We start from the raw sequence: 27,961 nt of genomic DNA on the forward strand, positions 1-27,961 counted from the left end.
TGACGGGATACGACATTAGCCGTGCCATTGTGCATGATCCGATTAAAGTGTCTTCTGGGTTCAGAAACACCCTTCTTCGCAGCTGACAGCTACGCGGAACATTGGCGATACGACCAAAAACACGGTTCGGGACTCGTCATCTCACGCGGACTGGCCACATGGATCGCCAGGGCCTCAATTGGACCCACTGCCATGGCCCCATTCTCCTACCCCACCTAAGCCCCTTCGCCAAGGCGACAACCAGCACTTTTTATTTCCGTAATCTAGATCCACGCCTGCGAGGCCCTGCAGCACCGCAGACGTGTGCATCGCAAACGCGGTGGTCAAAAACACAAAAAGGCAAAAACACAAAACGGCAAAACGATAAAAACACAAAAGACAAAAAAAGGCAAAAAAAAAATAGGCAAAAGGCGCGTGTCAACTTGCATAAATGGCATTAATGGATGGTCTAAAGATGAGGAGTTGCAGAGATAGGTCCATCTACTGCACTCCTAAATACCCATGAACATGCACAGTCGAGGATGCATGCCGTATAGACCCTCGCAGACCAGTATTAAATCTAGACATAATATATACGGCTTGCAGACTCACATTTTGTGCATGAAATGGCCTCGTGCATGAAACCACCTCATTGTTCAGATACCCGCTTTGTCTGCAATCTTCTCGTAACTCTAAGTTTATTACAAACTTTAAATATACACACCGCTGGACCTGTACTGGATCAACTACTCCTGTTGAACCTCACCACAAAGTATATATTGGGGCTGGACCCCGAGTAGACCGGTATTATTTGACCCATCACTTGCGTTTGCATTCTTTTCCATCACACACATCACATTATGCACAGCGAAGAAGTTATCGACATGTGTCTGTACCAACCAGGCACCGACTATTATGGTAGACATTATGGGGGCCTGGCATATCAGGAACATGATGTCTACGACCCCTTTTTTGACGAGTCCTACGACATTCTGGCATCCAATGGCCCTGGTCCCTACCCTTCTCATGCCTATGTGAATGCGGAGGAGTCCCATGAGCTGTTGGCGGATTATTCGGCCTTTGTTTCGGATCCGAATTACCTGGCCCATTTTACCAGTGACGAGTTGCGAAGCGACAGTTCCAACCCGGACGAGTATCCTTCTCCGATTTTGGAGCATCCGCAATTCGATCCTTCTTGCGAGCCCGTTGACTCGTCGTATTTCTCCGCTCTTCCTTACACTTATGGTCAGTGCGACCAGCAGAATTTGGCCAGTGCCATTGACTTGATTCCGGAGCCTCTTTCCGATGTGTCAGAGACCTCAGATCTCGAGTCTGCTTCCTCCTCTCTCCCCACTCCTCCAAAGTCGACCCAGTCGGACAGCAGTCCCCCTCCGTTGCAGGATCTTCAGGATTTTCTTCCCAAGGACGTTTGTCTAGCACAGAATCCGAATGCGAAGCCTCTGCTGCCCTCCGATCCCGCTTCTGTTGTTGCCCAGCTGTACGCGAGCCCCGAGATGTGGCGGAAGGCGTGTCACACCAAGAAGGGCGTCTTCATCTGCACAAACTGCCACCACAACGGCAAGCCGCTCAGTTTCCGCACCATGATCGAGCTGGCGATGCACTTTGACTCCCACGGACTGATGCGAAAGAGCAAATGCGACAAGTCCAGCTGTCCATGGTCGGTGGTGGGCTTTTCCACCCGCTCGGAAAAGAACAGACACCACAAGTCGCAGCATTCGGACCTCAACTTCCCGTGCCAGACGTGCGGCCGTCGGTTTGGAAGATGCGACTCGCTCAAGAGACACATGAAGCTGGTTCACGACATTGTCCCGGCCAAAAAGAGCTTCCGAAAAAACTCCCGCAAGACCAGCATCACTCCCGAATCAGAGGCTGAGGTCGCCTCTGTCGCTGCCCCCTCGTCGCCAGTGCTGGAGTCCGACCCCGCAGACTCAAAACCCAAGTCTCCCTCTCTTAGATGGACCAACCCACAGTCCTACTATTCATATGTCACCCGAGGCTGACTTCCGAGGCTGACTTCCGAAACTGGCCTCCGAAACTGGCCTCCGAAACTGGCCTCCGAAACTGGCCTCCGAAACTGGCCTCCGAAACTGGCCTCCGAAACTGGCCTCCGAAACTGGCCTCCGAAACTGGCCTCCGAAACTGGCCTCCGAAACTGGCCTCCGAAACTGATCTCCTATTTAAGCTAACTATACAACTAATTTATGAATGACGATTGAACAGCGTCCTGTAGTCGGTTGAGTGATGCGTGCGACAAGTTTCCCGGCAAATTCGGTGAATAAAAGATTGCCAGTTGGGCAAAAAACTAGACGATCAGAGATCACAGGTCGTACCCGGACTCGAACCGGGGTTATTGGAATCAGAATCCAAGGTGATAACCACTACACTATACAACCAATTTTTTCACGTAATGGTTATTGATGGTATCAAAAGGGAAAGCAAATGATTTTTCCACGTATTGATGGTATCTGAAGGGGAAACAAAACAGATTTTCGTTAAAAAAACGCGAAAAAAACAAAAAACAAACCGTCGCTCGAACCAAAAACCGACCCACTCTTTTATCTTGCTTAAATCCACCTACCGCCTGTACAACTCCTGTACATACTGTACTGTACACTTCCTAGATGCTTCCACTGGAAACCGAAGATTCCCCGCCCACTACCCCTCCTGCCTCCAAAATGCCGACAGTGTAGATGCATTGCCGAAACGAGAATGTGCGGAGAGACTGTCACATGGGTTGCTACGCCTCGCGGGGTTCATGTCTGGGTATAACAACGAGTCAGTGGGATAATCTGGGTAGGTAACAAGACGTGAGCGAGCTTTACAACAAGTAACTACTGAACAGTACATACTGTACCTATACAACAATCTGAAGAAGACTGCTGCTCCAGTATTAGTCTGAAAATTCCATACCCGTAGTCAGATCACTCCCTCCCCAGTTGCAGTCTGACCAACCCAATACCACCTCTCGTCAGATCGGACCATTTTCCACTCTTTTCATGCATAGAACATGTCAACGAGATCTCACCTCGGCTAGATAAGAAATGTGTTTGTGATAAGCTCCCGTTCATAGGACTGTCTTTGTGTCGATTTATTACTCGTTTGGTCGTTTTCGGCTGCGTTTCTGCAATGCGGAGTTGCGTCTGTTTCGGTTCGGTTTTCGGACATGTTTCCGCGAGTAGCGAGTGGGCAGCCTTGGAGGGAGTGCGGCAGAAGGTGGTGGTTCGGGTAGGGATTCAGAAGGGTTCAGAAGGGTTCAAATGGGTTCAGAAGGGTTCAGAAGCGATTCGAGTGGAACTTTGTTAGCAGTACATCAGTCTTAATGGGAAACGTCTCTAGAGTCCAACTTTCGGTACATGTTGAGTAAGTGCTCCTGGCATCGTCCTAAACGAACATCGTAACTGGACAGGCGAGGCAGTTGACTATGCGACCGATAGTTGATTCCGGACCAATAAGTGGCTCTCGTAGACTTGAAGTGTGTCCTCCTTTCGACGACGGCAGTTGACACTACGACGGCAGTTGGCTCTACGACGACAGTTGACTCTACGACGACACTACTACTGACTATCGACTCTCTACAAACACCACTCTAACCACATCTGAATGGTCTCCAACTCCCGCTATTTCCACTCCCGATATTCCACTATTCCACTCCACAAAACTCTAACACCCCCGACTACCGTTCAAACAATAGCCAACAACGGGCGCCAAGACAACCACACCATTGTCCTGCACGATCTGCATTGGCACTTTAACAATGCCGTGTTTGTTGCTGTCAATAGCCGCGAAGATACCTGCGTTTCATCGACGACATTGGTGAAGCGAACGCAAGTTGCAGGCCAGACAGACTGCTTCTAAAGTGGACATAAATCGAAAAAAACCGCCCAATGCCGCGCCAAACTGCGCCGAGACGTTCCTCCAGCGGCCCCACATCGGAGCGCTCATAGTGACTTCCCAGAGCGCTCAAAGAGCATTCTCTAGAGTTGCCCAGGACCTAGAACGTACATCCGAGTCAGGAGAATCACCTGGTACTTCTTGAGTCTCATTTTGACACTTTTTGACCATTTTTCCATGTCCAAAAGTGCAGAGTCGGCGACAGTTCGGCCCGACGAAAACCCTAAAAAACGGCCATCTGGGGACTCTAGAGAATGCCAATAGAGAGTCGAGGCGGAGTCATAATTGCTCAATGTCTGCGCTAGATGATTTATAAGTCCGTGTACGTGCCCAAGAGCGCTCCCTTGCCGGGCTGATGCGCGTGGGTCGAAACAAGTCATGGTCCACCCGTTGTTCTCATGCAATCCAACCAAGACAAGAACAGTTCCCCTCAGATGTGGACTACAAGGAATCGCACCGGGTCATGTGGAGGGTTCAGATGTCCTTGGGGTGTTTCAGACCGTAGCAAACTGATGTGGATCAGCTTGGTCGTTAGAGCTGCTCCACAGACTCCGTTTGGGATCTACTTGCTGAATAAACGAACGGTAGTGCTCCACCCGTTGAAGTAATTACCAAAAGTCCCACTCAATCCTCGTCTGTCGCGGGCTCATCTAGAACACATGACTCGATGCATGATACGAGCACAGGCAAACAAGTTGGCTACAGTATCGTACAGTATGTACAGTTCGTCTTGTATGACGAAACCTGCGCGAACTCCCTCGTCTAAGCCCCCATTGAACAAGGAAATCGAGACACGCAAAGTTGCTGTGGATATCGGTTGAATGTGCGATAGATGCCCACCTTGCAGAAGAAGTCTGTCGCTACTGGACCGTCTTTGTTGCTCTTGTTTGACTCAACAAGGCTCTTTTGACAAGCAGCGGCAGTCCAAGACGGGTCTAGAGTGATCAAAGTGTCTAGAGTGATCAAAGTGTCTAGAGTGATCAAAGCGTCTAGAGCGATCAAAAAGCGGTTTCGAAAGTACTGTACTCTCCTGAGAAGGTGATTCTGCCATGCATTTATATGACAGTTAGTTGGAAAGTCTGGTATCTGTTGATCGCTGTGACCCATGTGCGGTCGGTGTGACCAATGTGTGACCAATGTGTGACCAATGTGTTGAACCAGCTAGGTCAGTTGACGGACACAATACCTGTATGTTCACTTGTACAATTACTCATACTCATGTCAACATCTCCGAATCCAATACCAGACACGATCTTCTCCCATTCACCAATCAACACTTCCACTCATCCGAAGAGCACACCAAGAGCGGATGAAAGGACGCTCAAACGTACATTTCTGGCCTGGAATGCAAACAAGAGACCAAAGAAAGAGAAACAGCAGTGAGAAGTTGTCCAATGATTTGTATCGTTGCCTTTGACCTTTGTACGAGGACAGTCTGAGTGTCCCAGTGCAGTTTGTCAAGACACGTTGGACATACGCAAAGTGCTTGGAAGGGGGAGGATGGAACATAATGGATGTGGAATATACAAGTACATACTGAACACTGTACACGTGCATCCATCAATATCGAGTGACACGCTTTCTACGTTGTATAAAACGCCTCGTGAAGAGATGGTGTAGAAGTACAGCCGGTAGGTGCAATCTCCCCTACCATCACAAGATCTCAGTTGTACTCCTACAACAGTCATCGCTAATAAATATCCAGCGTACAGTACTCGTACAGTACATACTTGTACCATCAAACACCACCCAGAAGGACACTTCAATTCGACATGGGACTCGGATTCGTGGACACAGTTAGGAGGGTAATAACGACGAGATGATTGCTGGTTGGAAAAGTCGCTAGTGCACCAGATATGCAAATCAACTGTGCAATACTGGCTTGTATGAAGGTCCCGTGGGGTCCGGTTGGAGACCCGTCGCTCCGTCACCCCACGCCAGCCGGTGCAGTGCACCCAAATCGCATCACGCTCAGTCAAGTGCACATGAGCTCGCCAAACTGGGACAGTAGAGCTCACATTCTGCTACTCTGCTCTGTCCACTACTCTGCACTCAACCCCATGGTGGTATCACCCAGATCCAACAACGGTTCCTGATCTCTCATCTCGTACGCATCGAGAATCATCTCATACGTCTCATAATCCATTTCCAACACAACGGGACACCGCGAATCTCGGTCATTCACAAGCTGAGCGGTTTCCTCGTCGGAACACATCTCAATCACGGGAGTGCTGTCTTCGTATTCAGACAGCTTCGCCATTCCTCCAGCCACCAGCGTAGAGAAGACAAAGAAGTTCTGAACCGTAAACTCAAAGCTGCGAGGGTCGATAATGGCCTGCAACATGGGCAGAGGTTCTCCCTGCTTCTTTCGGTAGTTGTATTCGTCCGTGAGTCTTCGTCTCATGATTCCTCCGAATCGCTGAATGTTGTTTTTGGTGGTGTCGATCTCGTTGCCCTTGAGTTGCTTGGCCTGTTCCTGGGCTCCCGTCTCTGTTGGCATTTCTCGCGGCTTCATCTGTCGCACCTTTTGCGGTCGGTCCTTCTCCAGAGCTCCAATCAAATGAGACGCTCCACGAGCCACTCGTCCGTACTTCATACCGACCCGGCCCAGAGCTGCGATCCGCTTGAAATCAGGAACGGCCTGCGGATCCGCCGAGAGCCCCGTAAAAGCGTCCACCACGCGATCAAAGGCAGGGTCTTCAGCCTCGGCGGCGGCGTCGAGAAACCTGGTCACCATATTCTGCACTTGCTTGAGGTCAATGGTGCCGGGCTGCGCGAGCGCGTACTTCTTGATGTGTTTGGTTTTCTTGGTTGCCACCGTTTTCAGCAGATCGGCGTCCTTGACGAGAGCTCGTCGGTCGTCCTTGTACTTCTGCTTCACCTGGTTGGCTCTCTCGATTATTCCCAGCACGAGTTCTCCATCGGCGTTCTCCACGTCCTTTTCGAACTCGTCGTAGTCTGCCTGTAGCTCTTGTTGTCTCGAGTATTCGTCTTCGTCGGTCATGTTGGGGTTGCAAGTACGAAGAGACTGACATGATGTTTTAGCCGCTACTGTATACGCGAAACGGCTTAATTTAGCTTTGGACGCGACGTGACCTTGGAACTTGTGAGCACGTACTGAACCGGTCGAAAGGTCGTAAGTTGGTCGTAGGAACAGGTGAATGGAAGGAAGAGCGGGAGGATGGCACTATATATAGGTTAGGACAGCTTTTTGTGTCACCACGCAGCATTCACAGCTATGACATTGGCTGGTAGAACGTTGAGATAGACTGACTAATTACTGCAATTACTGTCAATAAAAAAGTACGGCGATTCTGTGTCGGAAGAGGGCGTAAACATGGCGATAAACAATCCACCTTGACAGTTTCTTTTTTCTTAATGGACCGCTTCTGTTGGTTTTTTTTTTTTTTTTTTTTTTTTTCCCTTTAGACCTGCTTTAATGGATTTTTCTTGAATATATATACCTGATTGATCAAAATATCACTCGATAACCCGTTTTCTACCGTTAGAAAGTCGTCATTAGTGAATTTTCTTCAAAAAATCAAAACTCGGATACTACACAACAACAGAAATTTATACAAAGAAGCGCCGATGGTTTAGTGGTAAAATCCATCGTTGCCATCGATGGGCCCCCGGTTCGATTCCGGGTCGGCGCAACTCGGTTACGGCCATATCCTGGTGAAAATACGGCTTCCCGTCCGATCAGCCATAGTCAAGCACCAGAGAGCCCAGTTAGTATTGTAGTGGGAGACCATACGAGAATCCTGGGTGCTGTAATCTTTTTTCAGTCGCGTAGCGGCCGAGTTTTGTTTTTTTTTTCCCCAGTTGTTACGCAGTTTCTTATCGTGCATCCATCGAGATTTAGCTGGAGTTTTGCGGAACCACCCCGCCGTCGTTGCTTCTTCGAACCACGTCCAGTACATCCAGGCTTTCTCAGATCTCCTCCTCAGTGGATCGTGACCGCACTCACCAACTTTCGTCGCATTATTGCTCAAGCCGATCTTCAGACTCAGCTCCACAGACTCATCGTCACTTCATCGTTCTCGATCCTTTCTCCAGAGCTCACAGCGTTCATAGACATTCCCGCTGGTCTCCATTATCTCCTCCGAGGGTTCACAGTTATCATTAGCATTCCAACTGATCACCACTGTACTCGCTTCCATTCTCTTCGCAAGTCTACAACGTCAACCCATCCGTGTACCTCCTAACATCGGTCCACTTCAGTGTCTCCTAGCAAGCCTCTTGCCGCTACCAAGTAAATAGCCAGGGTTAGTAGAAGTCGTCAAGGGGCGCGAGTAGCGCTTGTAATAACATCATTAATCATCATCCACCACCAAGGGGACTCCCCTCGAGTCTGAGACGCTCCTTCATGACTGATTGTTTGTTCTTCCTCAGACTCTGGATGTGCCTTGGAAACTCGAGGTATCTCCGGGGCAGGCCTGCTCTGGATATGTCCAAGAAAACCAAGAGATGAGTGGTAGTGGAGACGAGTTGATAGTCGAAGCATACGTAGTTCCGCTCCCTTGATAATTGGAGTGGTAGTCCTTGTCATGAGTTGTATGGCATGAGAACTACAGCATTACTCGTGACTACTTGTCGCTTTGCCGATACTCGACAACAGTTATGGGTGGCGAAGAGACGACTTCGGAGATAGCAGCAGTTATGAAGATGATATCCGCGGCTGTGAAAATGTATCCGCGGCTATCAAGGTCATGTATCCGCGGCTATGAAGATCGTATGTGCGGCAATAAAAATCACAAGTGTATCCGGCAACTGTCTTGATCGGACGTACTGTATGGAACAATGACAGAACATTTGGTAAGCTTGAGAAGCCCCTTCGAAGCCCCTTTCAAAGTCTTTCTTTCAGTTTTTCAGTCTCAGTGTCTCAGTCAAAGTGTCTTTCAGTCAAAGTCTGTCTCTCGGCCAGTGTCTGTCTCTCAGCCAGTCTCAAGCCTGTCTCGCCGGGGCAAGATTCAGATTACAAATAAGCCCTACGTCTAAATCCATGGCTCTTTCAGATCATAACCCGGCTTCTATAGAGCGAGACGTGGGGGTTCTGGGTGGGGGTTGGCAGCTCGTCGAGAGATGAGGGAGAAGGGGGCTCACGGAGAGCTCGGGAAGGACTCGAGAAAGATTCGGCAACTCGGAAACTCGGAAACGGACCCTCTTCACACTCGGAAACGGACCCTCTTCACAACCGGTGCGCTATTATCACCAACCAACTACCCCTTGGAGGCTTCAATGGGTTGGCTGAATATCGAATACAGTTAAACTGCGCCTCGGAAAAGTCACTCAAGGCGGAGCGGAAGATGGATCTTGCCCGGCGGTGGTTTGCGGAAATTAACCTTGAGCGGTGGAAATTGTTTGCCAGACGAGCTCGGTCCAGGGAGACGAGACCCGGTGACGGAGAAGTCGACAGCAAGTCTCATCACCCGCAATTGCGTGCTTTTCTTGGCTGCATGAGATTATGCACGCCAACGTTATCGGGACGTACGAGAACCCCTGCCACGGACTCGGGGCAGACGCTAGGCGCTTTTACGTGAGAGATCTGAACTGCCCATTGTCAGACGATTCAAACGAGATAGTTGAAAGACTATTTTGGCACCATCGCGCTTAGCTACCGGCAACTACTTCGTCAGCCCATGCACACGTGAGAACGTTGAACGTTGGAGGTAAAACCAAACGAGCCCAGCGTATAGTGGCGGTTTCTGGGTCTAGAGATGACAAAACCTGGATAAAAAAGTTGTGCAAAATGAACCAACGTGTTTCGAGAAGCCGACAATCTTCCCAGATCAACTGGAGCCCGTCCACGTGTGTCAGCAACGTCATGTATACTTTTCGGCTCCGCCCTGTGCTGAGCCATTATTGCTAAAACCTTGACATCCCCGGACAAGTGATAAATAACCGCTGGGGGACCGCGGAATCTCCTTCATCCCTCTACGATCATGTTTTCGACTCTGTTTTTCGCATCCTTGGTCAGCGCCGGCGTTGTCAGACTGCCTCTGTACGCCAGAGACCATGGCACTGTGGTGCAGGGCCACCAGACCATGGGAGAGTGGTTCTACGAGGCCAACATTCTGGTCGGTACGCCACCACAAAACGTGAGTGTGGTTTTCGACACCGGATCGGGCCAGCTCTGGCTCCCGGGCTCCAATTCGACCGCCTGCAGAGCGGGAAACTGCACCCATCCACAAGCCGGCTACGACGTGGGCAAGTCGTCCTCCTGGCGATATACCGGCGAAAACAACCACTGGGGAGGAACAGGAATCGTGGGAGCCGAGGTGGTGAGCTATGCCGGCCAGGAGCTCGACTCGTTCCAGACCTGGGTGTCTCTGGATCAAATGCGCAACAACTACGGCATCTTCGGCCACAGCCCTAACAAGGACAAGCATTCCAGCTTCGTGTTGAATCTGGCCAAGTCCAAGAAGATTCCTCGGGCCGTCTACTCGCTCAATGCCGAGGAGGCGATTGACTACCGGGGGACTTTTCGTCGAGGAAAGCCCATCGTCAACAACGTGTACTACGGCGGGTTCGATTCTGCCAAGTACGAGGGGCCTCTGACCACGGTCAAGTACAAGGGCGGGTACTCGATGGACTTCACCAACATTCTGGTGGACGGCCAAAAAATGACCTTCCAGGGCAAGAAGAAGAAGACCATTTTGCCGGACACGGGAGGGCTCTCTTTGCAGTTCCCCAACAGCACGGTACAGGCCATTTCCGAGCGGTATGGTGATGGCCAGTACGACCGCCTTGGATGGCATGTTGCATGTGATTCGCAGCCGGTAGTCACCTACCAGTTTGGAAACACCTTCATTCCCGTGAATCTGACCTACGAGGTTCGAAAGCAGGACGGTATCTGCAGACTGATTGGCGTGGATGTGGTCAGTGAGGACCAGGAGCAGTTCAGCGCGGGACCCATGTTCATTTCCCGGGCGCTCATGATCTTCGACAATGACAAGAAGCAGATCACCATTGGCAAAGCCCGGTACACGGACGAGTCCAAGATTGTCGAGTTGCATGGCAGCAAGGTCCCGGGGGCTGTCAACATCAAGAAGTACAAGAAGAAGAAGTCGGACAAGAATTAACTGTATAGATATAATGATATGATTCACGCGAGGAACAAGTTGGACTTATTTAACTGTAGAGATGTAATTATATGATATTAACGAGGTGGATGGGTTGATGAGGTCAGGTTGGACCCTTGACGATATGACGGTTGACGAGATGACGATTAGACAAGGTGACGATTAGACGAGTTGACGATTAGACGAGTTGACGAGGTCCGACTCAACCGTCTCCGGCGCAACATCGATCTCCTGTCTCTATGAAAGTTCTAGAGTGTTATATATGTTAGAACCGGAAAAGTTGGACTGTTCTACAAGAACTGTACATGCTGAATGGGTAGAGTATCTCGATACTACAGTAGTACTTGTAACTGACACAAGTTGTACTGTAGTCGAAAGGACGCCGAGTCCCCGTCGACTCATTTAGCCCACTCGCATTGGCCATGTCGTAGTTTTATCACAACTCTGTGTGTTTCAGTCCACACACTGTTCACAATACAAACATCTCTTCGGAACCGACTTATCTCCTGGAATGGATCTACTCCTTACCTCCACTACAATACGTAATGCATAAATACCATTTTCTAATATCCCTTGTGTAATTTTTGTGTGTAGACGTCCGGTCAGCTCAAACCGCCAGAGGAGCGCCCAGAGTGGTGCCCTTGGAGCCGCTCTGAAAAGCAATCTCTGTGGCATCGGGGTCTTCAGTAAGAGCCATCTTGATGGGATTCTGTGTCGAGGTGATTCGGTCGAGCTCTTCTCGGGCCATACGTCGCTTGAGCTGGGTCTTGGTCTCGGCGTCGTCCACCATCTCGTCCTCGTCCTCGTCAGCGTTGGTCATCACGTCCACGGACTCGGCAATCTTGCCAATGATGTTGGCTCGCTTTCGGCTGCCCACCGCCTGGATGGCGTCGACGTCAATCTCGCCCAGTCGGCTGACAATGTAGTCGGCGTTTCTCGAGTTCTTCTTGGCCTGCTTCTTGGTCACCATCTTAGACTTGAGCTCGACACCCTTGCCGTCTCGTCGCACGTACGAGTTGCCCTTGTTCTTGTTGTGCTGCCGGGGCTTCTTGCCCAGCACCTTGGGCTTGTGGATATTGTTGTTGTTAGGCATTTGTGTCGGGTTGAGTAGCTAGCAGAAAATAATTTTCCTGCTCATGTACAAAAATATTTATCATGCAGAAAGTTTCATGTAGGTGAAAAGGGGCGTGTTGGGTTCGATCCGCGGTTGTGCGATTTTTTAAAACTCGCCATTCTCGCCATAAAAGCACCCGTGACGTCTCTCAGCTGGCCCAATAAACCCCCATATCGTCCGAAATATTTTTCCGTCGCAATTCCACACTTCTTCTTTGCCCCAGCGCCACCGCTAAGATTTTTCAGAACCCTATCGAGAGATCACGAACTCACCACTTTTCAAAAACATACGGCTGGTTGTGGTTTCTTCCAAGTCCGTCAAAATTTGGAAGCTCAACGTCAAACCTGCTAGCACGGCCGCAAGACCGTTTGCTTTTCTATACAGAACATCCACCCGCCTAACGCGCGCGAAGCTGGAACGTCGCAACATGAAGGCTCAAAGACAGGCTGAACAAAAGCAGAAGAAGAAGGCCGAGAAGAAGGCCAAGGGCGTGCTACCCGACCTGTCGTCGACCCAGTCTCTGTACAACTTCATGAGCTACTCGTCCGATACGGCGGGGCCGGGAGTCACGCTACAGACAATGAAGGGAGAGAAGTTTCTGTTTGGACATGTCACAGAAGGAACCCAGAGAGCGATTCTGGAACAGAAGCCACGAGTCAACAAAATGTCCGGCATCTACCTCACAGGGCCCGTCACCTGGTCCACCTTGTCCGGTCTTGCCGGCTTCCTGCTGACTCTGGTGGGCATGGGAAAGACTGATCTGGACCTGAGATCGTGTGGTCACAACGTCAACTGGTTCTGCGCCACCTGGAGACACTTTGTGTTTCACAAGACCATGGCGATCCGAACCGACAGAATGACCAAGGGCCACGTGACCGACGAGATCAACATTGGCGGCGTTCTCATCACCCCCACCGAGTCACGGCTGCAACAGGAGGAGCAGCACCAGAACGGAGAGAAGCTCGCTCCCCGAAACCTCCAACCGCTGCGAAGGGACACGCCCTGGACTAACGTCAACCGGGTACTCAAGACCATGTTCAGCTCGCGAGGCGGAGACTACGGATACAACCGCAAGGAGTTGCAGAAGCAGTCGGATACGGCGCTCCCCGCGGTCGATTTGGACGAGAGATCCACCTGTTACATTGCTCAGTTGCACCAAAAGAAGGGCAAGTTCAACGTCGAGGCTGCAAATGCTCTTAACGTTCCCAGATCCGACTTCAAGCAGTTAATCGCAGGCAACAACGTGACTTTGGAGGACGGATCGGTGATCAAGCCCGAGCAGTGTATTGGTGAACCCTCCAACTACGGCCGAATTCTGTTTCTCGACATTCCCGATGCTCGCTACGTTGATGGTGTCATCAACTGCCCTGAGTGGACCCGTAAATACAATACTCGAGACGCCCAGCCGGTGTATGGAGCCGGTCAGAAGCGCGATTCGGGCGAGATGAACGAGGAAGTCAAGACTCCCGATGTCTCAAATGTGCTCGAGCCCTTCGTTTCCACAGTCTACCACTTTTTCGGTCCCGAAATGGAGTCCTATTTCGCCAGCGACCCCGAAAAGTACTTTGAGTGGATGGAGTCGTTAGGCAGCAACGTGATGCACATCATTTCTGCTCCCTGGCTCGACCCCCACGCACTGACCTTCCGGGGTTCCGCCAGTTTGTGCTACAAACTTCGAAACATTGTGGGAGATCAGTTCCCCTTGCATGGTAAGGACTACCGAACTCTGAGCGACCCCAAGGCAGATTTCTTGGCAGATGAGACCATCCAGAATCGATTCAACATGCGCCTCTTGACCCAGGGTGACGCTGTGTCTATTGAAAACACCACAAACACTTCTCGGGTCGTCAACAGTGGTCTACGTGAGTATGAAGGGTTGGGATACACTCCGGAGGAGACTTCAGTCGACAGACCGCTTCGAAACGATGATGGTACTCTCAAGTGCAAGGCAGAGCTGCTGACACTGGGAACTGGATCGGCGTGTCCTTCTAAGTACCGAAACGTGGCTGGACTGATCATGCGAGTTCCCCGAGCTGACGGCTCTTTCACTGGAGTTGTTATGGACTGTGGAGAGGGCACCTACGGCACTCTGACCCGGATGTACTCGCCCGAAGCTTGTCTCCAGATTATGCGGGAGATCAAGATGATCTACATTTCTCATCTTCACGCCGACCATCATCTAGGCACTCCCACCTTCATCGAACAGTGGCTCAAGGCCAACCCAGACGAGACTCTGTCTGTGGTTGGTCCCCAGTCTTACAAGCGGTTCCTTGAGGAGTGTGCTAATTTCACCCCGGAAATGCAAGCTCGAATCAGGTACTATGGTTGCTGGGCATTCTTGGAAAAGCACAGAAAGATGTCTGCCTTGCCCGAGGTTCCTGGTCTGACCTCGATTAAGACGTGCTGGGCTCACCACTGCGAGCAGTCTTTCTGTGTCGAGTTCGGCTTTCAGCTCGATGACAGCGAGACATTCAACGTTGCATACTCTGGTGACACGAGACCCATCGAGGCCTTTTCGGAGATGGCCCGAGACTGCGACCTGGTCATTCACGAGGCTACTTTGAACAACGATCTTCCCGAGGAGGCTATCCTTAAGAAACATTGTACCTTTTCGGAGGCTCTGGGGGTGTGCAAAGACATGGAAGCCAAGCATGTCGTTCTCACACACTTTTCACAGCGGTATCCCAAGTTGCCTGAGCTTTCGGCGTTGACTCTGGAGACGAAGGATCTACAAAAGGTGCCAGTGGCCATTGCGTTCGATATGATGCGGATAAGACTGGGCGAGATTGCCGAACAGGCCGACCATTTTGACGCCATTGCCAAGGCTCTGGAGGATGGAGAGCGGGGCGAGGCCGACGATGTTCCTGCATGGTAAAAGTGGAGGAAAAATGAACATAGAGAGAATTAGACGGTCATATCGAGTGAAAAGATATTTTTACATACAGGCGAAACGGAAACAGCCACTTTGTTATTTCAAGTGGATGCTGAATGTGTTGAGGATTAAGTGGTAATCTTGGGATTGCATAGCATCAGTTCTGTGTCTCGCGTTCTTTTGCGACAGTCGAGTTCAAGACGACACGAGAAAAACAAAAAAAAAAAAAAAAAAAAAAAAAAAAAAAAAAGCATTTCTACCACAAGCTTAGTCAAATGGTTTCTCCGACTGAGAGTTCCTGTAGAATACCACAGCGTCTCCGTTTCGGAACTCGTCTTTCTCGTTGCGAGAATAGTGCCATGACACTGTTTAAGAGTCCCGCCAGGAGTCTTTACCTGTTGGGTTTATCCGTAGTTTTGCCAAAGTAAGACTGGTAGAGGGTGCTACGGTTGCCCCAGACTAAGTCTGCTTCAGGACGTTCTTCAGGACGTTCTTCAGGACTGTTGTCTTTGGGCCCGTCGGGTCGGAGACGATCTATGAGGTCGTCAGAGTCCCAAGGGAATGCATGGGACCTGAGTCGCTTGGCAGGCCGGCTTGCCTCCACACTTCCGTATCTGGATGGAATCTGAGAAGCTTCATGCGATCTAGCGACAGCTGAGTTGATTATTGTCTTGGGCTCAGCACTGGGGGGTTGGTTTGTTGTAGGCATTCTAGTGCTGGAAGCTGCAGTAGCAGCACTTGTAATAGTGTGGGATGTTTGTTGGGGAGCAGATTGTGATGGGGGTTGCGATGGGAGTCGACATGCCGGGTGCGATGGAGATTGCGATGGAGGTTGCGATGGGGGTCGAGATGCAGGTCGAGATGGGGGTTGAGATGCAGGTCGAGATGGGGGTAGACATGTCGGTTGCGATGGAGAGTGCGTTGGCGGTTGCGAAATGCCAGTGTGACTACTACATGTAGGTGGAATTGTAGTGGTCAAGTCGGAAATACCAGATGTCCCAGTCGAGGTGGTACACTGAATCGGCGTTGTTCGACCAGCAATGGTAGTAGTCGCGGGTATCGTGTCAACAGCATGGTTCATAGTATCTGGACGAGCAGCGCAGACCTTGTCCAGAAACTCTTCGGCATCTCGAATGGCAAGATGCATCTGTCTGCGTTCTTTTTTCAACTTCTTCTTTTCGGTCTGGTCTGTTGTTTTGCTCATGATTGTACCCAAGTGCAGTCGACGGTTTATGAGGTTGTCAATGGAAGCACGGAGCACGTCGGCACCCGGAGGGACTGCGGCAGAGGGTCGCACATGGGCTGCGGGAGCTGTGGGCGGAATTCTGCTTCTGCGTATGGCTTCTCGCAGAGCAATGGTTCGCTCGACGAGAGCTTCATTCATTGTACGAGTGTTGCCGCCTTCTAGGGCAGGGGGAATGGATGGCGGCGTTCCCTGGGACAAGGTGGGGGAAGATGGGTCGAGAGGAGGAGCAGGTGATGCAGAGGGTATGGAAGCAGGTGTACTGCTTCGAGACAAGGACGCTGCTCCACTGCTAGGGGGAGGTATGGCGGAGCTATAAGATGCAGCTGGGCCTGTACTTGAGCTTGCAGTTTGAGCTCCGATTGGTATTGGTGGTAAAGATGTACCCGAGGGCGGTTGTGTAGCAGCAACAGGAGCAGAAGGAGTCGCAGGTTGTTCTCCCGAAGCACTCCGGTCCGAGTCTGAGACAGCTACAGCCAAAGTGGCGCCGGTGATGGATGTCTGCGGTGCTGAGGGTTTATCAGTTGGTGGAGATTTATCGCATGTCTCCGTGGGAGCGTTCATGGGCGCCACAGGGGCCTCCTCTTGGGTCTCCATGTGTTCAGGCACAAACATGGTCTCGAAACTATCTAGAGAGTCGTACTCGCCCACCCACTCAAACTCTTCGATGTTGTCCACGTTCAGCAGGGCGTTGCATCCGTCCAGTAAGGACACATTGAGTCGTCGAAACTTGTCGAGGTTGCGTTGCACGAAAATAGCCAGGCCACGCTTGTCGCGTTTGATCCTCAGAGTACTGATTCGGTCCAGGGTTTCGGAGAACAGCGTCCTCACCTCGCGTCGTCGGCGCAGTTTGAAGGTCTTTTCGATGGTCGTAGCAATGTCGATTGGCTCGGAGATGCCCTTCAGCATGTCGCCTAGCTGGGGGTCTGTCCTGGTCAAGATGTACTCTTTGATCTTGCGCGATACAAGTATCAACTTGGAAGCTGAGGAAGCCGGTTGCAAAGACTGTTTTTGTTGTTTCTGGCCACCACTGTTGCTGGCTCCCATGAAGCTAGCCAGCCGAATCAGCGTCTCGTCGGTATCGTTGTCGCTGATGGGACACAAGACATGTCGGGCTGCCAGGGTGGACACCAGAGACACCGAGCACCGCTTCAGCCACAGCGCCTCATTTCCCAGAGTCGACAGATATGCGTTGAGATCATCGTTGAACTCCAGGTATTCCGCATAAGTGGATTTGAAGCCCAGCATGGGATAGTGTGTTGTAGCAGTTCAAGATCGATCTCGTGTTTAGGTAGAAAACATGTATCACGTAAACAGACTATCAATTATATAAATGGTGTGAATATTTGGGGGGGGGGGGGGGGGGGGGGTAGTGAGTGGGTAAAGCCCTTCCATTCAACAAGTGTATATCCAAGTAACACTTTTTTGTGTACATACTGGTCATGGTGCATCATCTGTAGTTTTTCATTTTGTATTTTTTTTTAGTTTTTTTTTCAATTTTTTTTTCAATTTTTTTTTTCACAATTTTTTTCTTCATATTTTCTTCATAATTTTAATCATAATTTTAATTTGCCACTAAAACAACATCCGGAATCGAACACACAACTCTTTCTTCCCTGAAGCTATATGGAAAATCTCCAACCCTAACCCGCGCTCTAATTATTTGTCTACATAGTAGTAGTGGAAGTACAGTCCTGTACCAATCTACCAACCACACAACCATCATGTCGTACAACAAGCGAGGACGAGATGACGATGACGGGTATGACGGCGGGCGACGGCAGCGACACACGCAGACCACGCACCAGATCTTCGACCGGCTGTACTTTGACATTGTCGAGATAGGCGACCCTTCTCGAATGTCTCTGACAAATCGAGTTGCTCAGGCGGGATTCGGATTTGCGCAGGATCTGGACAACCTGGCGATCCGAAACGGAGTTCTCGAGACATTCATTGCCACGATCATGGAGCAGCCCCACAAAACACCGCTGGTTGCAGCCATTGTTCTCGTGGCCAACTCCTCCAACTCGCTGGCAGGTCAGCTGGCAGTGGAGCATCTGCACAGCAAGATTGAAGGATGGCTCAAGCAGGGCAACTATAACCACGTCAAGATAGCCGTGCGACTTTTGGCCTGTCTCGAAGGAGCCATTGAGGAGGGACGAGGAGTGCTGGTTTTCCTGGATCGACTGTTGGATCGAGCAATTGAGCGGGACCAGGCCAAGGGTAGCGAGTCGCGTGATCCCCTGGTGGAGGAGCTGTACGCCACCATATTTCTGACTCTTCCCTACATCGGATCCACTTTGGTGTCTCTGGGCAAGTCTGTGGAGGCCTGTGATCAGCTGCTGGAGAAGGCCAACGGTCATTTCGGTATCGAAAAGTTCCTGTCGAACCCCATCGTCGAGCCCTACACCGGCGACGACAAGCCCTACGAGTGCGATCTGTTCCTGGCCAACCTCTACGAGGGAGTCAACTCCGTGGCCAAGGACGGATGGGCCGTCAAGTCGTTCATCAACGTGTTAGAACTGATTGAGCCTGTGGTGGAGAACAAGGAGGTGACCCAGAAACACGTTTTCCCGGCAGTTTCTATTCCCGAGACTCTGGCCGAGTCCACTTCCACAGACTACATTTACCCCAGAATCTTCTTCCGAGCCTACATGCCCATTGACGTGGAAGGCGAGGCCATGAACACGGTTCCAGACCCCAAGTCATACGACGCTGTGCTGTGGAGAGACATGCTGTCAGACACCATCCAGAATCTCGACTTTAACCGAAAAGAGTGCGCCAAGCAGCTGTTCACCCTTGATCTTTTCCTCAACAAGGGCACCTTCACGGGACCCGGAATCTCGGTAGACAAGCTAAGTGGCAAGTTTCTGGATGCCAAGGCCGACGACAGACCCATCTCCACTCTCAAGGTGGAAGACGTGGCGTCTGAAGCCATCCTGGCAGAGCTTTTTCGGCTCGCCACGCCTCCTCTACAGCCTGCGTACTTTCATTCTCTGTTCATCGAGGCATGTATCATGGCTCCTCAGGCCATTGCCCCTGTTTTCGGCCGAGCGGTGCGGTTCCTGTTTGCCAATCTGCGGTCGTTTGACACAGAGCTAATCCACCGGTTCCTGGACTGGTTTTCGCACCATCTGTCCAACTTTGGATTCACCTGGAAGTGGCAGGAGTGGGTCGAGTACGTCGATCTGGAACCTCTGGACCCTCGGCTCGTCTTTATCAAGCAGCTCATCAAGAAGGAGCTCCGTCTGTCATTCGAGTCGCGAATCAAGGAGACTCTCCCCGACGAACTTGTGGTGTTTGTGCCTACTGACGGCGAGTTGATGCCAACCTACGAGTACATTGAGTCTGAGAACCAGTACAGAGAAGTCGCCGACCAGTTGTTGGACGTGTTCAAGGACAAGTACGACCAGGGTGTCTCCGAGACATACCTCGAGGTGATTGATTCCATCAAGGAGGCTGTCCCCGACAACAGAGAGCTCCTACTGGACATTGTCATCGGAGCCGCCATCTTTGTTGGCTCTCGATCACTGTCTCTGTCCCAGGACTGGATTAACCGTCTTGCCCAGCAGCTCCAGCACGTGATTGAGTCTGCTGAAGATGAGTCTGCTGCCGTGACAACCGTCATGCAGTTTTACCGAAACCAGCCCCATGTAGGAACCGTTGTTCTGCACTTTTTGCTGCTTGAAAACGTCATTTCGCCTGCTGCTATTATCACCTGGCTGTTTGAGTCGCCGGGCGATGTTGTTTTCACCGAGAACCACGGCTGGGAGTGTCTGATTCGAACTCTAGATGAGGTGGCCCAGGAGGGAGAGGTGCAGGATCACGTTGGACCCTTCAAGAGTGTTTTCGAGTACCTGGCCGTCAAGGACTCCGACTCGGAGCAGCTCGGATGGTGGAAGCGACAGGTCACCAAGTCGCTCATTCGAAAGTACGTTGATTACATTAAGAACGAGCAGATTCTCGAAGTGGTTCCCACCAATGTCAAGGACATTGTCGGCCAGTATCTTGCTGTTCGACCCATTGTGCCCCGGAAGAAGGTGATCATCGCCGAGCCCAAGGTTGAAGAGGATCAGCCCATGGCTGACGCTGCTGCCAAGGGTGTCACCGAGGCCACCTCGGCTGTCGAATCAAAGGAGACCAAGGAGGCTGAAACCGCTGCCGAGCCCAAGGAGGCTGAGGTCGCAGAGTCCAAGGAGGCTGAATCCGCTGCCGAGCCCAAGGATGCTGAACCCGCTGCCGAGTCCAACGACAAGGACGAGACAATGCAGGAATAAAACATAGGTATGTAATTGTAAATGAAATGGATTGGATGGGTTTCTGTGAGTTTTTGTAGTGCTCGTAGGACATCGTATTCAGAACCAAAAAGTACATACCCTGCTCAATGACACAACTGAAAAGTACTCGACCGGAGCAAAAAAGTCACATGAAGAACACGTGGATGGACGACACCGGAATCGAACCGGGGACCTCGCGCATGCTAAGCGCATGTGATAACCAACTACACCAGACGCCCCTTGTGTTTTCTGTGAGCCCACCTAATGTGTGTCAAAACAAATGTTGCCAAGAAACTCCCCAAAAGTGACCCAAAAACGACCATAATTTGCACCGTTAGATACTGGTGGATTTAAAAACATCCTAATAATTGCTATTTTGTCATTATGTTCATTTCTGGGGCGTGATGGGAGAAAACTGCCATTTTAGACCAAGGTGGAGTGCATAATACATGCATAATCGACGCACATAAAACGGGTTTTTGATAAACTCTAAATTTGGCGTCTTAGTTCCACATCTCCACATGTCACACAACGGGGATGATCAGACGGCGAAGATACGTATGTTTTCTGCTCAAAAAACTTCAGCGGTAAAAAATACTGTTCCATGATGTTCCACGACATTCCACGATGTTCCACGACATTCCACGATGTTCCACGACATTCCACGATGTTCCACGACATTCCACGATGTTCCACGACATTCCACGATGTTCAGCAACTTCCACGACACGCGATACTCAACGACATCCAACCACTTACACACGTCCACACTTCTATGAGCGTTGCCATTTGTCAATGAGCGCAGATATTTGTCGATAATATCTTTTGTGAGTTCTCGGACGTGTATCTGGTTGCCAGACTATCCACACGTTGGTGGTTCAATTGATGTTTCCTTTGATCACTAGATGTCAATTTACATTGTGACTATCATTGGTGATTCATACTCGCGTTCTTTTGTTGGAATAATGCTGAAATGATATTTGAGAGTTTCTCCCTGAAGATTAAGAACAATTAAAGAAGAGAACGGACCAGAATGGCAAGCAACTCATCGAAGAATAAGGGCAATTGGAAGGACAATATCGGATCCGATAGCCAGTCTGGAGTACATATTGTCAGGCTGGACAGGCAACTGGAAGACTGGGGAGAGAGGGGAAGTCCGCCAACGCTGATTGAACAGTATCCAGATCCCTTGCCTATCTGAGATTCGTTCAATCCAGATCCAGTCTGTGGAACATTGCGCAACTGTGCTAGTTTTTTTTTATCCGATCAGTGGAGTTAGGTCAGGAATGAGACACCGTTCTAGGTGACGATGGATCCTGTGACTGAGGTTGCCCCGCTTACAATATCAGTGGCTGCAGTAATATAAACAGCCACGGTTCTGAGAGGGGGAAAGTGCAGAGACAGCGTAGACGGGATACGGTCTTTCGTGACTGGAAACACTCTCATCCTCAAGCCCTCCGAGCAAGCCAAGAAGCTCACCATCAAAAGTGACTTTGAAACTGACGCCGATCTGGCACATGTCATCTCCCCGCAGCCAAGGCCCGATTCCAGTCTCTGATCAGTCTGCCATCAACGAGAGAGCCACCATTCTACCCTACTACCGAGGATAGCACTCCGGCAAGTACCCCAAAAGTAATGTCATTGGCCCCACAATCATCACTGGTATCAAGCCCAGCACAAAGTGCTACGACCAATTGATTTTCGTCTCCGTTTTTGTTGTCGTCGATACCACCGATCTTGACGATGCCATTGATGTCATCAACCGAAAAGTACAGCAACGGTGCTACCATCTTCCACCCGAGCCGGTGCGGCAGGCAACAAGTTCCAGAGACAGATACAGGCCTTCCAAATTGGTACCAACGTCGCCATCCCTGTGCCTCTCGCCATACTCTCCTTCACCGGAAACAAGGGCCCCACATAAGTTCTACGGCAAGACTGGTATCATTTTCCTGACCCAGAACAAGACCTGGACTACCCAGTGGTTACCACCAAGTGGCGAAACAAAGATGTCACCTTCCAGAAGATTGATGTCACCGAATGTGCAATGTTGCTGGTGACTCCATTAACGATGGCCTACAGTTGAACATGTCGAGAGTAGATGGACTGACTGTGAAAAGTACTTGTACAGTACACGTACGAATGTGATTGAAATACAGGAAGCAAGTGCGCTTACTTGTAGCTACAACGCCACACCAGCCAGGCAATGAGAAGGTGAGAAGACATGACAGAGTACGACACTGTAGTTTGTTACTTGTGCCGTTAACATGAGTGTGGAACAAATCAAGTGATCTTATTGTTGCTAGGGTCCATTCGTCACGGCGTAAGTGGTTAATTGTGGTGGATACAGTACGACTGAGATGTTTTCCGGACTTGTGTTCATTTTGTTGTGAATTTTGAGTGTCTCAACAAGGGATTAGTTTACCTAATCGCTCCTCCAACAAATCATCCACTAAATATCTTAAGTAAATGGGGGTTGAAAAACCAGTCTCTTGAGAGAAGTCTTTTAGACCGTTGGATTTTGGACTATTGGATGAAGAGTATCTCAACCCCTCACCCCGGTGTAGATCATCTTGTCAGTGTCTGAATAGACCGGTTAGTTGATCTGGTGGTAGGTATCTGCGATGATACAAGAGTTGTTTTGGGGGCATCTTTTTTTTTTTTTTTTGCATAATACATTCATTTAATTATAACTTTGCCGTGAAAAGAATAACCTTTTGAAATGAATGGTACGCTTACACGAATATGCATCATTGTAAGCTACATAGATGACGATACTACAACAATTATTTTGGTACTATATAATACTTGGTAAATATAAACACTTTTTGTTGTATAATACACCTTCTGGTGAATATTTTGTATTTTTCTTCTTTTTTTAAAAAAAACATTTCCCAGACCAAAATTCCTCTTTTGCTCTGGGATCCTCCCTCATATACTGTAACGATGAGTTCCTCGTTACCACCCACCTATTTCGTACTTGTACTGGACTACAGTAGCAGCTACCCTTCTATACTTGCACACTTGCACCTCATGGGTTACTCATTAACAACCCCGACGCCCATCGTGTTCACCGACTTGATTCCTTGTGTGAGATTCCCTCAACAAGTGCTCAAGAAAGCCTCGTCCATCTCGACCCTCAGTCTCGACTTTGAACCGCTGTTCGAAGACGGCTGTTTGAAGACGGTCGACTGCTCGTTAGAGATGAAGAAAGTTCCTATCCGGCGACGGAGAGTGTCATGCCGCGCTTGACTCTCACAAGAAACAACTTTCTCAACGCCTCGTTCCCGTGGAGAGAACCCAGTAGTGTGTTTGAGGTGAAACAGGAACGCGACCATCTGAGCAACCTGCTGGCGCTGGGGAAGGGCTGCAGAGCCTACGAAGGACACCGAAAGCGGTTTTACGTCTGCCACGACCGGCTTGGACGCTGCATTCTGGTCCACAACAAAAACCTGTACTCTGCGTTCGAGTCCAATCTCCACAACCAGCAGATTGTGCATGTGGCGATTCTGCCGAGCACCGCCGTGATCCATGTGTCGTCGGAAGAGGGCGTCATTGAAGCACTGATTGTGGACCTGACCAAAAACGGCTAGTCAAAATCCTCTCCTTCATCTACTTCAACCCGGCCACCTGCGGAGTGTTCCAGTATGGAGAAGTACATACTGTGGCTTTCGTTTGGAGGATTGTCGATTCGGGTGGCAGTCGACTGGAACGCCAACCTCGAATGTCTCCATGGCAACATGATCCTAGGCAAGTGTTCCTGGTCCGTCGGCCCATCTTTGGGAGTCTTTCCCATGCAAGGTCCGGGAGCCTGTGTCAAGATGTAGGATGTACTTAGACCGGACCCGTGTCTTTGATCTCGAGACGGAAAAGATGATCGTCTACAGGAGAGAAGCTCATGAGCAGCACCTTCTGAGAGGTACTCGCCACGGTCAATTCGGTTTCGGGTCTTAGATGGGTCTGTTTCGCAGACATTTCAGCAACTGTGGTTGCAGAACTTCAAGACGGGAAAGACCCCGGATCAGTGGTTGTTGGAGGCAGCTTCGTAACCAGGTTGTCATGTCCTCTCAAACTCAGACCACTAGGAACTATCCGTATTGACAAATGAAAGCGGTGTTTCCCTATACGACAGTGTGCATCTTAAAACAATCCCAGAACAAACAATCCCGGAACAAACGACAGCAGCACACGAGCGTACAACACCAACTACGCTCTCTGGTGCTTTACTATGGCTCTTAGCCCTGACTAACCTGATGGGGAGCCGTAGTTTACATGCTACGATCAGGTCTAGCGATAGCACCAGTGAATGCGACTCCATCGGAAGACACAGGAGCGCTAGTCACCTCGAGTAAGATCTAACTGGCGAGGTTGGTAAGAGACTGAGTGCCAGTACAGGTATGTACAAACTGCACAGAACCTGTGGACACGAATGACATTGCCTCGTAAAGCACAGAGGACAAAAAAGTAGTGCATCAAGCAGCTGTAGAGGACGACAGGACTCGAACCCGCAGCCTTTGGAGGACGTCGTTCACAAGAACCGAAATCCAATGCGCTACCATTACGCCACGTCCTCAACTTGTTGTCGTCGGAGAAGAAGATAGCAGATGGGTTCTGAGTTTCGATCCTTTGAATCATTAGAATAAAAAAATTTTCTTTTAAAAAAAATCCTTATCTTGCATCCAGGACGCATGAACGCTGGAACCATATCGCTTGGAGTTGTGTCATGAGAAGACCAGGCTGTGAATCAACCGTCGTGTGACAGGAGTATCGTTAATGTTACCAGGATACCAGCAATTTCTCGAGCAAATGTCGTCGCACAAGATGAGTCTAGTGATGCCAAAAGCAAGCACCCCTACCAAACATGACATATGTGCATCTCAGAAACAACGGCATCATCGTCTTACTCAGCACCCAAACACAACAGACACAGGTGCAGTTTGGGTCATCTTTCAGAAGTGCTCTTAATACCGGTATTATATCATCTGATATTGAGTACTCTGGTGGAGGTTACCAGTATCAGGGTAATTAGCACTGATATGGCGTCAGCACCTGGTTCACAGTTGACTCCATTTCTTGAATCCATTTCGTCTGATGATCTACAGGTGCTGAGGCCATGCCAGTTGAAGTACTGTAGCTCCATTGTCACCAGTCCAACAGCAAGCAAGCGAGACTGGGCAATGGCAGTGGCGAGATCACGACGGGTATAGGTGTATCGGGGTCAGCGTCAGAGTAAGCGATTGCGGCAGACGGCTGATGGCGGCGGAAGTCTCAATTGTCTGGCCTAGCAACCTGTTATTCGTCCAATCGGCAGGTGTAAGCTGTGCCGAAGTTTCTGGAAGTGTTGATGATATGGAGGAGAGTGTGAAGTTTTTTTCTGCGTAATACATTCATTAATTATAATTTCACTTGGGAAGAAAAGTAGTGAAAGAATATAGTTAAGTATATCAGCTAGTTACTTAGAGAAGTTAAGTAAGATACTGACACCAACTAAATTAAATTTTTATTTTTATTTTTTTTTAAAATGGACACCCAAAATTTTAATAACGACGTTTCTTGTTCCTCTCCACCACACTATGTCAAATCGACTGCGGAGCCCTCGAGAAACTGTGCAAATCTGATCTGGATACTGTAAACGTGTCAGATTACATACAAAGAGACGGCGGCTTCGAAAATATCAACTACCAACCACCAATGTGCCATTTGCATCTGCTACCGTCTACATTCGGTCAGGGCGAGTCCCTTTCTGAGCTACACTACGGTTGTTGAGCTACAGTACGGCCTTGAGCAAGTGAATTTACTGAATTTGTCGAGAACACAGCCCCGATGCGACGACACAATCCTATAGACATCTTCAAGGCCAAGACGACTCTCAATCGATCGCTGCAGCCATTGCGCTATCTGGATCAGCTACAGTATGGGAAACATACATTCATTCATTCAACAATATTAATACAGATTATGAAGGGCTAAGAGGCAAGGCAAGACCATGGCGACGCCGACAGTTAGTCTGGAGCCAGCATTGGCCTGGGTGGGCTTACCACGACCAGAAGTCTGAGCAGAACGAGCTCCAGTGACACCGACTTGGTCAGGGGTAGAGGGGCTGACAAATGGACGGGGGGAGCCGGAGGAACCAGATGAGCTGCGAGAGTCGGCAGAAACTCCAGAGCCGACAGAACTACCAAGGCTAACAGAAACAGCGAAGCCAGATGTGTCCCTGGCGGATCCATCAGAGCTGGAGGCTCCCTGTGAGACGCTCAAAGTGCCGCTAGCAGTGTCATCCGATTTTGTCCCTGTGCTCGTCTTTGTGCCAATTGCATTTCTGCCACTCCCGGATGTCATGTCAAAAATTGTGGTCACCGGGGGTGTGGTTCCGGGAACAGTTCCAGTGACAGTGGTTTCCGATACAGTCTCCTTCTCAAAAACTTCGTTGTTGGTGTTTGAGGTTGCCGTGGGCCCCGATACCGATTTTTTCAAGACAAAAGCGCTGGTACTCAGTTCATTGAACTCATCAACGGAGTTTCTGAGACTAGTTGTTGGTCTAGGAGCCACGAGGACGGAGTCGACACCGTTGGTGGAGGATGCCATAGTGGAAGAAACATGTGAGAAAACGGTAGCCTGCTCAAAATCGACTCTGCTGGGGCTCGTGAGCATTTCTATCGCAGCGTTAATGCCAGTATTATTCCTGGTAGCGACTGGGGTGCCAGTCACATACACAAAGGGACTACCGCTGGTGTCATTGAAAGGCTTGACTTCTTTTGTGGATTCCAAAAGGGCGGTTTTGGGGTCGACATAGATGATATCAGTCGGGGGAGTCGCAGACAACGTGACATTTGCAGCTGTTGGGACTGGGGTGCTAACTACTCCGTTCGACTTTGACAGTATCTCCGTGTCGAAAAGGGATCCTAAAAGAGAGCCGGTGGAAACTGGAGTACTACTTTCTTGCTCCACAGCGTCTCCAGTGGTGTCACTGAGGGTTTCACCTTCTTCGGAGGGTCTGAAAAAGATGATGGAGGGGTCGACAGCAGATGAAGAAGTATCATTTGTGGCAGATACAATGAATGTGTCATTAACATGTGTCCAGGAAGGAACGCTAGTTGACGAGATGCTACCTGCCGAGGCAGAGGCAGAGGAGGTTGCATTAATGATGGTAAAGACAGGAAAACTGGTGACTTGCTCGAAAAAATCTCCGTCCGAGTTGATAAGGATCTCTGTGCCGACAATAGATCCAGAAACAGTGTTGGTGGAGATTGGGGTGCGTGTCACTTGAGCAAACAAGTTTCCATCAGTGCCAGTGAGGATCTCCGTACCTTCACTGTATCCTGGAACAATGTTTGTAGAAACAATGCTACCTGAGGAGTAGGTCGAAATGATAGAAGAGCTTGCGACCCTGGTTACCTGCTCATAGAAATCTCCATGTGAATTGATGAGTGTCTCAGTACCAGCAGATGTTCCTAGGACAGTGTTTGTTGAGACCATAGTGAG

The 27,961-nt window shown here is 50.0% G+C and overlaps 11 protein-coding genes and 5 non-coding genes across 16 annotated transcripts; 8 read left to right on the forward strand and 8 right to left on the reverse strand.

The window, feature by feature from the left end:
- Window positions 1–839: 839 nt before the first annotated feature.
- Window positions 840–2,209, forward strand: YALI1_A12929g (uncharacterized protein; the record flags this gene model as incomplete). Its single annotated transcript, XM_068281755.1, has 2 exons — window positions 840–1,939; window positions 1,996–2,209. The coding sequence occupies 2 exons, from the start codon at window positions 840–842 to the stop codon at window positions 2,207–2,209; spliced, it is 1,314 nt and encodes a 437-aa protein (XP_068137856.1).
- Window positions 2,210–2,321: 112 nt separating this feature from the next.
- YALI1_A12944r lies at window positions 2,322–2,393 on the reverse strand. The gene has a single exon. It is a non-coding gene; the product is annotated as a tRNA-Gln (tRNA).
- Window positions 2,394–5,932: 3,539 nt separating this feature from the next.
- Window positions 5,933–6,895, reverse strand: YALI1_A12989g (uncharacterized protein; the record flags this gene model as incomplete). The annotated part of the gene is made up of 1 exon (XM_500024.3): window positions 5,933–6,895. The coding sequence occupies one exon, from the start codon at window positions 6,893–6,895 to the stop codon at window positions 5,933–5,935; it is 963 nt and encodes a 320-aa protein (XP_500024.3).
- A 581-nt stretch (window positions 6,896–7,476) lies between these two features.
- Window positions 7,477–7,547, forward strand: YALI1_A12995r. The gene has a single exon. It is a non-coding gene; the product is annotated as a tRNA-Gly (tRNA).
- A 4-nt stretch (window positions 7,548–7,551) lies between these two features.
- Window positions 7,552–7,670, forward strand: YALI1_A12996r. Its single transcript, XR_002432062.3, has one exon. It is a non-coding gene; the product is annotated as a 5S ribosomal RNA (ribosomal RNA).
- Window positions 7,671–8,694: 1,024 nt separating this feature from the next.
- On the forward strand, window positions 8,695–9,434 carry YALI1_A13007g (uncharacterized protein; the record flags this gene model as incomplete). The annotated part of the gene is made up of 2 exons (XM_068281756.1): window positions 8,695–8,886; window positions 8,931–9,434. 2 exons carry the CDS (start codon window positions 8,695–8,697, stop codon window positions 9,432–9,434), a joined length of 696 nt encoding a protein of 231 aa, XP_068137857.1.
- Window positions 9,435–9,836: 402 nt separating this feature from the next.
- Window positions 9,837–10,976, forward strand: YALI1_A13019g (uncharacterized protein; the record flags this gene model as incomplete). The annotated part of the gene is made up of 1 exon (XM_500025.3): window positions 9,837–10,976. One exon carries the CDS (start codon window positions 9,837–9,839, stop codon window positions 10,974–10,976), a length of 1,140 nt encoding a protein of 379 aa, XP_500025.2.
- Window positions 10,977–11,583: 607 nt separating this feature from the next.
- YALI1_A13041g (uncharacterized protein) lies at window positions 11,584–12,069 on the reverse strand (the record flags this gene model as incomplete). Its single annotated transcript, XM_500026.4, has 1 exon — window positions 11,584–12,069. The coding sequence occupies one exon, from the start codon at window positions 12,067–12,069 to the stop codon at window positions 11,584–11,586; it is 486 nt and encodes a 161-aa protein (XP_500026.2).
- A 448-nt stretch (window positions 12,070–12,517) lies between these two features.
- On the forward strand, window positions 12,518–14,965 carry YALI1_A13046g (uncharacterized protein; the record flags this gene model as incomplete). The annotated part of the gene is made up of 1 exon (XM_500027.3): window positions 12,518–14,965. One exon carries the CDS (start codon window positions 12,518–12,520, stop codon window positions 14,963–14,965), a length of 2,448 nt encoding a protein of 815 aa, XP_500027.2.
- A 388-nt stretch (window positions 14,966–15,353) lies between these two features.
- Window positions 15,354–17,453, reverse strand: YALI1_A13095g (uncharacterized protein; the record flags this gene model as incomplete). Its single annotated transcript, XM_500028.3, has 1 exon — window positions 15,354–17,453. One exon carries the CDS (start codon window positions 17,451–17,453, stop codon window positions 15,354–15,356), a length of 2,100 nt encoding a protein of 699 aa, XP_500028.3.
- A 476-nt stretch (window positions 17,454–17,929) lies between these two features.
- Window positions 17,930–20,482, forward strand: YALI1_A13100g (uncharacterized protein; the record flags this gene model as incomplete). Its single annotated transcript, XM_500029.3, has 1 exon — window positions 17,930–20,482. The coding sequence occupies one exon, from the start codon at window positions 17,930–17,932 to the stop codon at window positions 20,480–20,482; it is 2,553 nt and encodes an 850-aa protein (XP_500029.3).
- Window positions 20,483–20,647: 165 nt separating this feature from the next.
- YALI1_A13128r lies at window positions 20,648–20,721 on the reverse strand. The gene has a single exon. It is a non-coding gene; the product is annotated as a tRNA-Ala (tRNA).
- Window positions 20,722–21,086: 365 nt separating this feature from the next.
- On the forward strand, window positions 21,087–21,368 carry YALI1_A13131g (uncharacterized protein; the record flags this gene model as incomplete). The annotated part of the gene is made up of 2 exons (XM_068281757.1): window positions 21,087–21,245; window positions 21,288–21,368. 2 exons carry the CDS (start codon window positions 21,087–21,089, stop codon window positions 21,366–21,368), a joined length of 240 nt encoding a protein of 79 aa, XP_068137858.1.
- A 1,144-nt stretch (window positions 21,369–22,512) lies between these two features.
- On the reverse strand, window positions 22,513–22,862 carry YALI1_A13148g (uncharacterized protein; the record flags this gene model as incomplete). Its single annotated transcript, XM_068281758.1, has 2 exons — window positions 22,513–22,771; window positions 22,828–22,862. 2 exons carry the CDS (start codon window positions 22,860–22,862, stop codon window positions 22,513–22,515), a joined length of 294 nt encoding a protein of 97 aa, XP_068137859.1.
- Window positions 22,863–24,963: 2,101 nt separating this feature from the next.
- Window positions 24,964–25,052, reverse strand: YALI1_A13171r. The gene has a single exon. It is a non-coding gene; the product is annotated as a tRNA-Arg (tRNA).
- A 1,373-nt stretch (window positions 25,053–26,425) lies between these two features.
- On the reverse strand, window positions 26,426–27,955 carry YALI1_A13200g (uncharacterized protein; the record flags this gene model as incomplete). Its single annotated transcript, XM_500032.4, has 1 exon — window positions 26,426–27,955. The coding sequence occupies one exon, from the start codon at window positions 27,953–27,955 to the stop codon at window positions 26,426–26,428; it is 1,530 nt and encodes a 509-aa protein (XP_500032.4).
- Between the last annotated feature and the right edge of the window lie 6 nt (window positions 27,956–27,961).

This window comes from Yarrowia lipolytica, chromosome 1A (assembly GCF_001761485.1).
Source record: "Yarrowia lipolytica chromosome 1A, complete sequence".
Taxonomy (NCBI): Eukaryota; Fungi; Ascomycota; class Dipodascomycetes; order Dipodascales; genus Yarrowia; species Yarrowia lipolytica.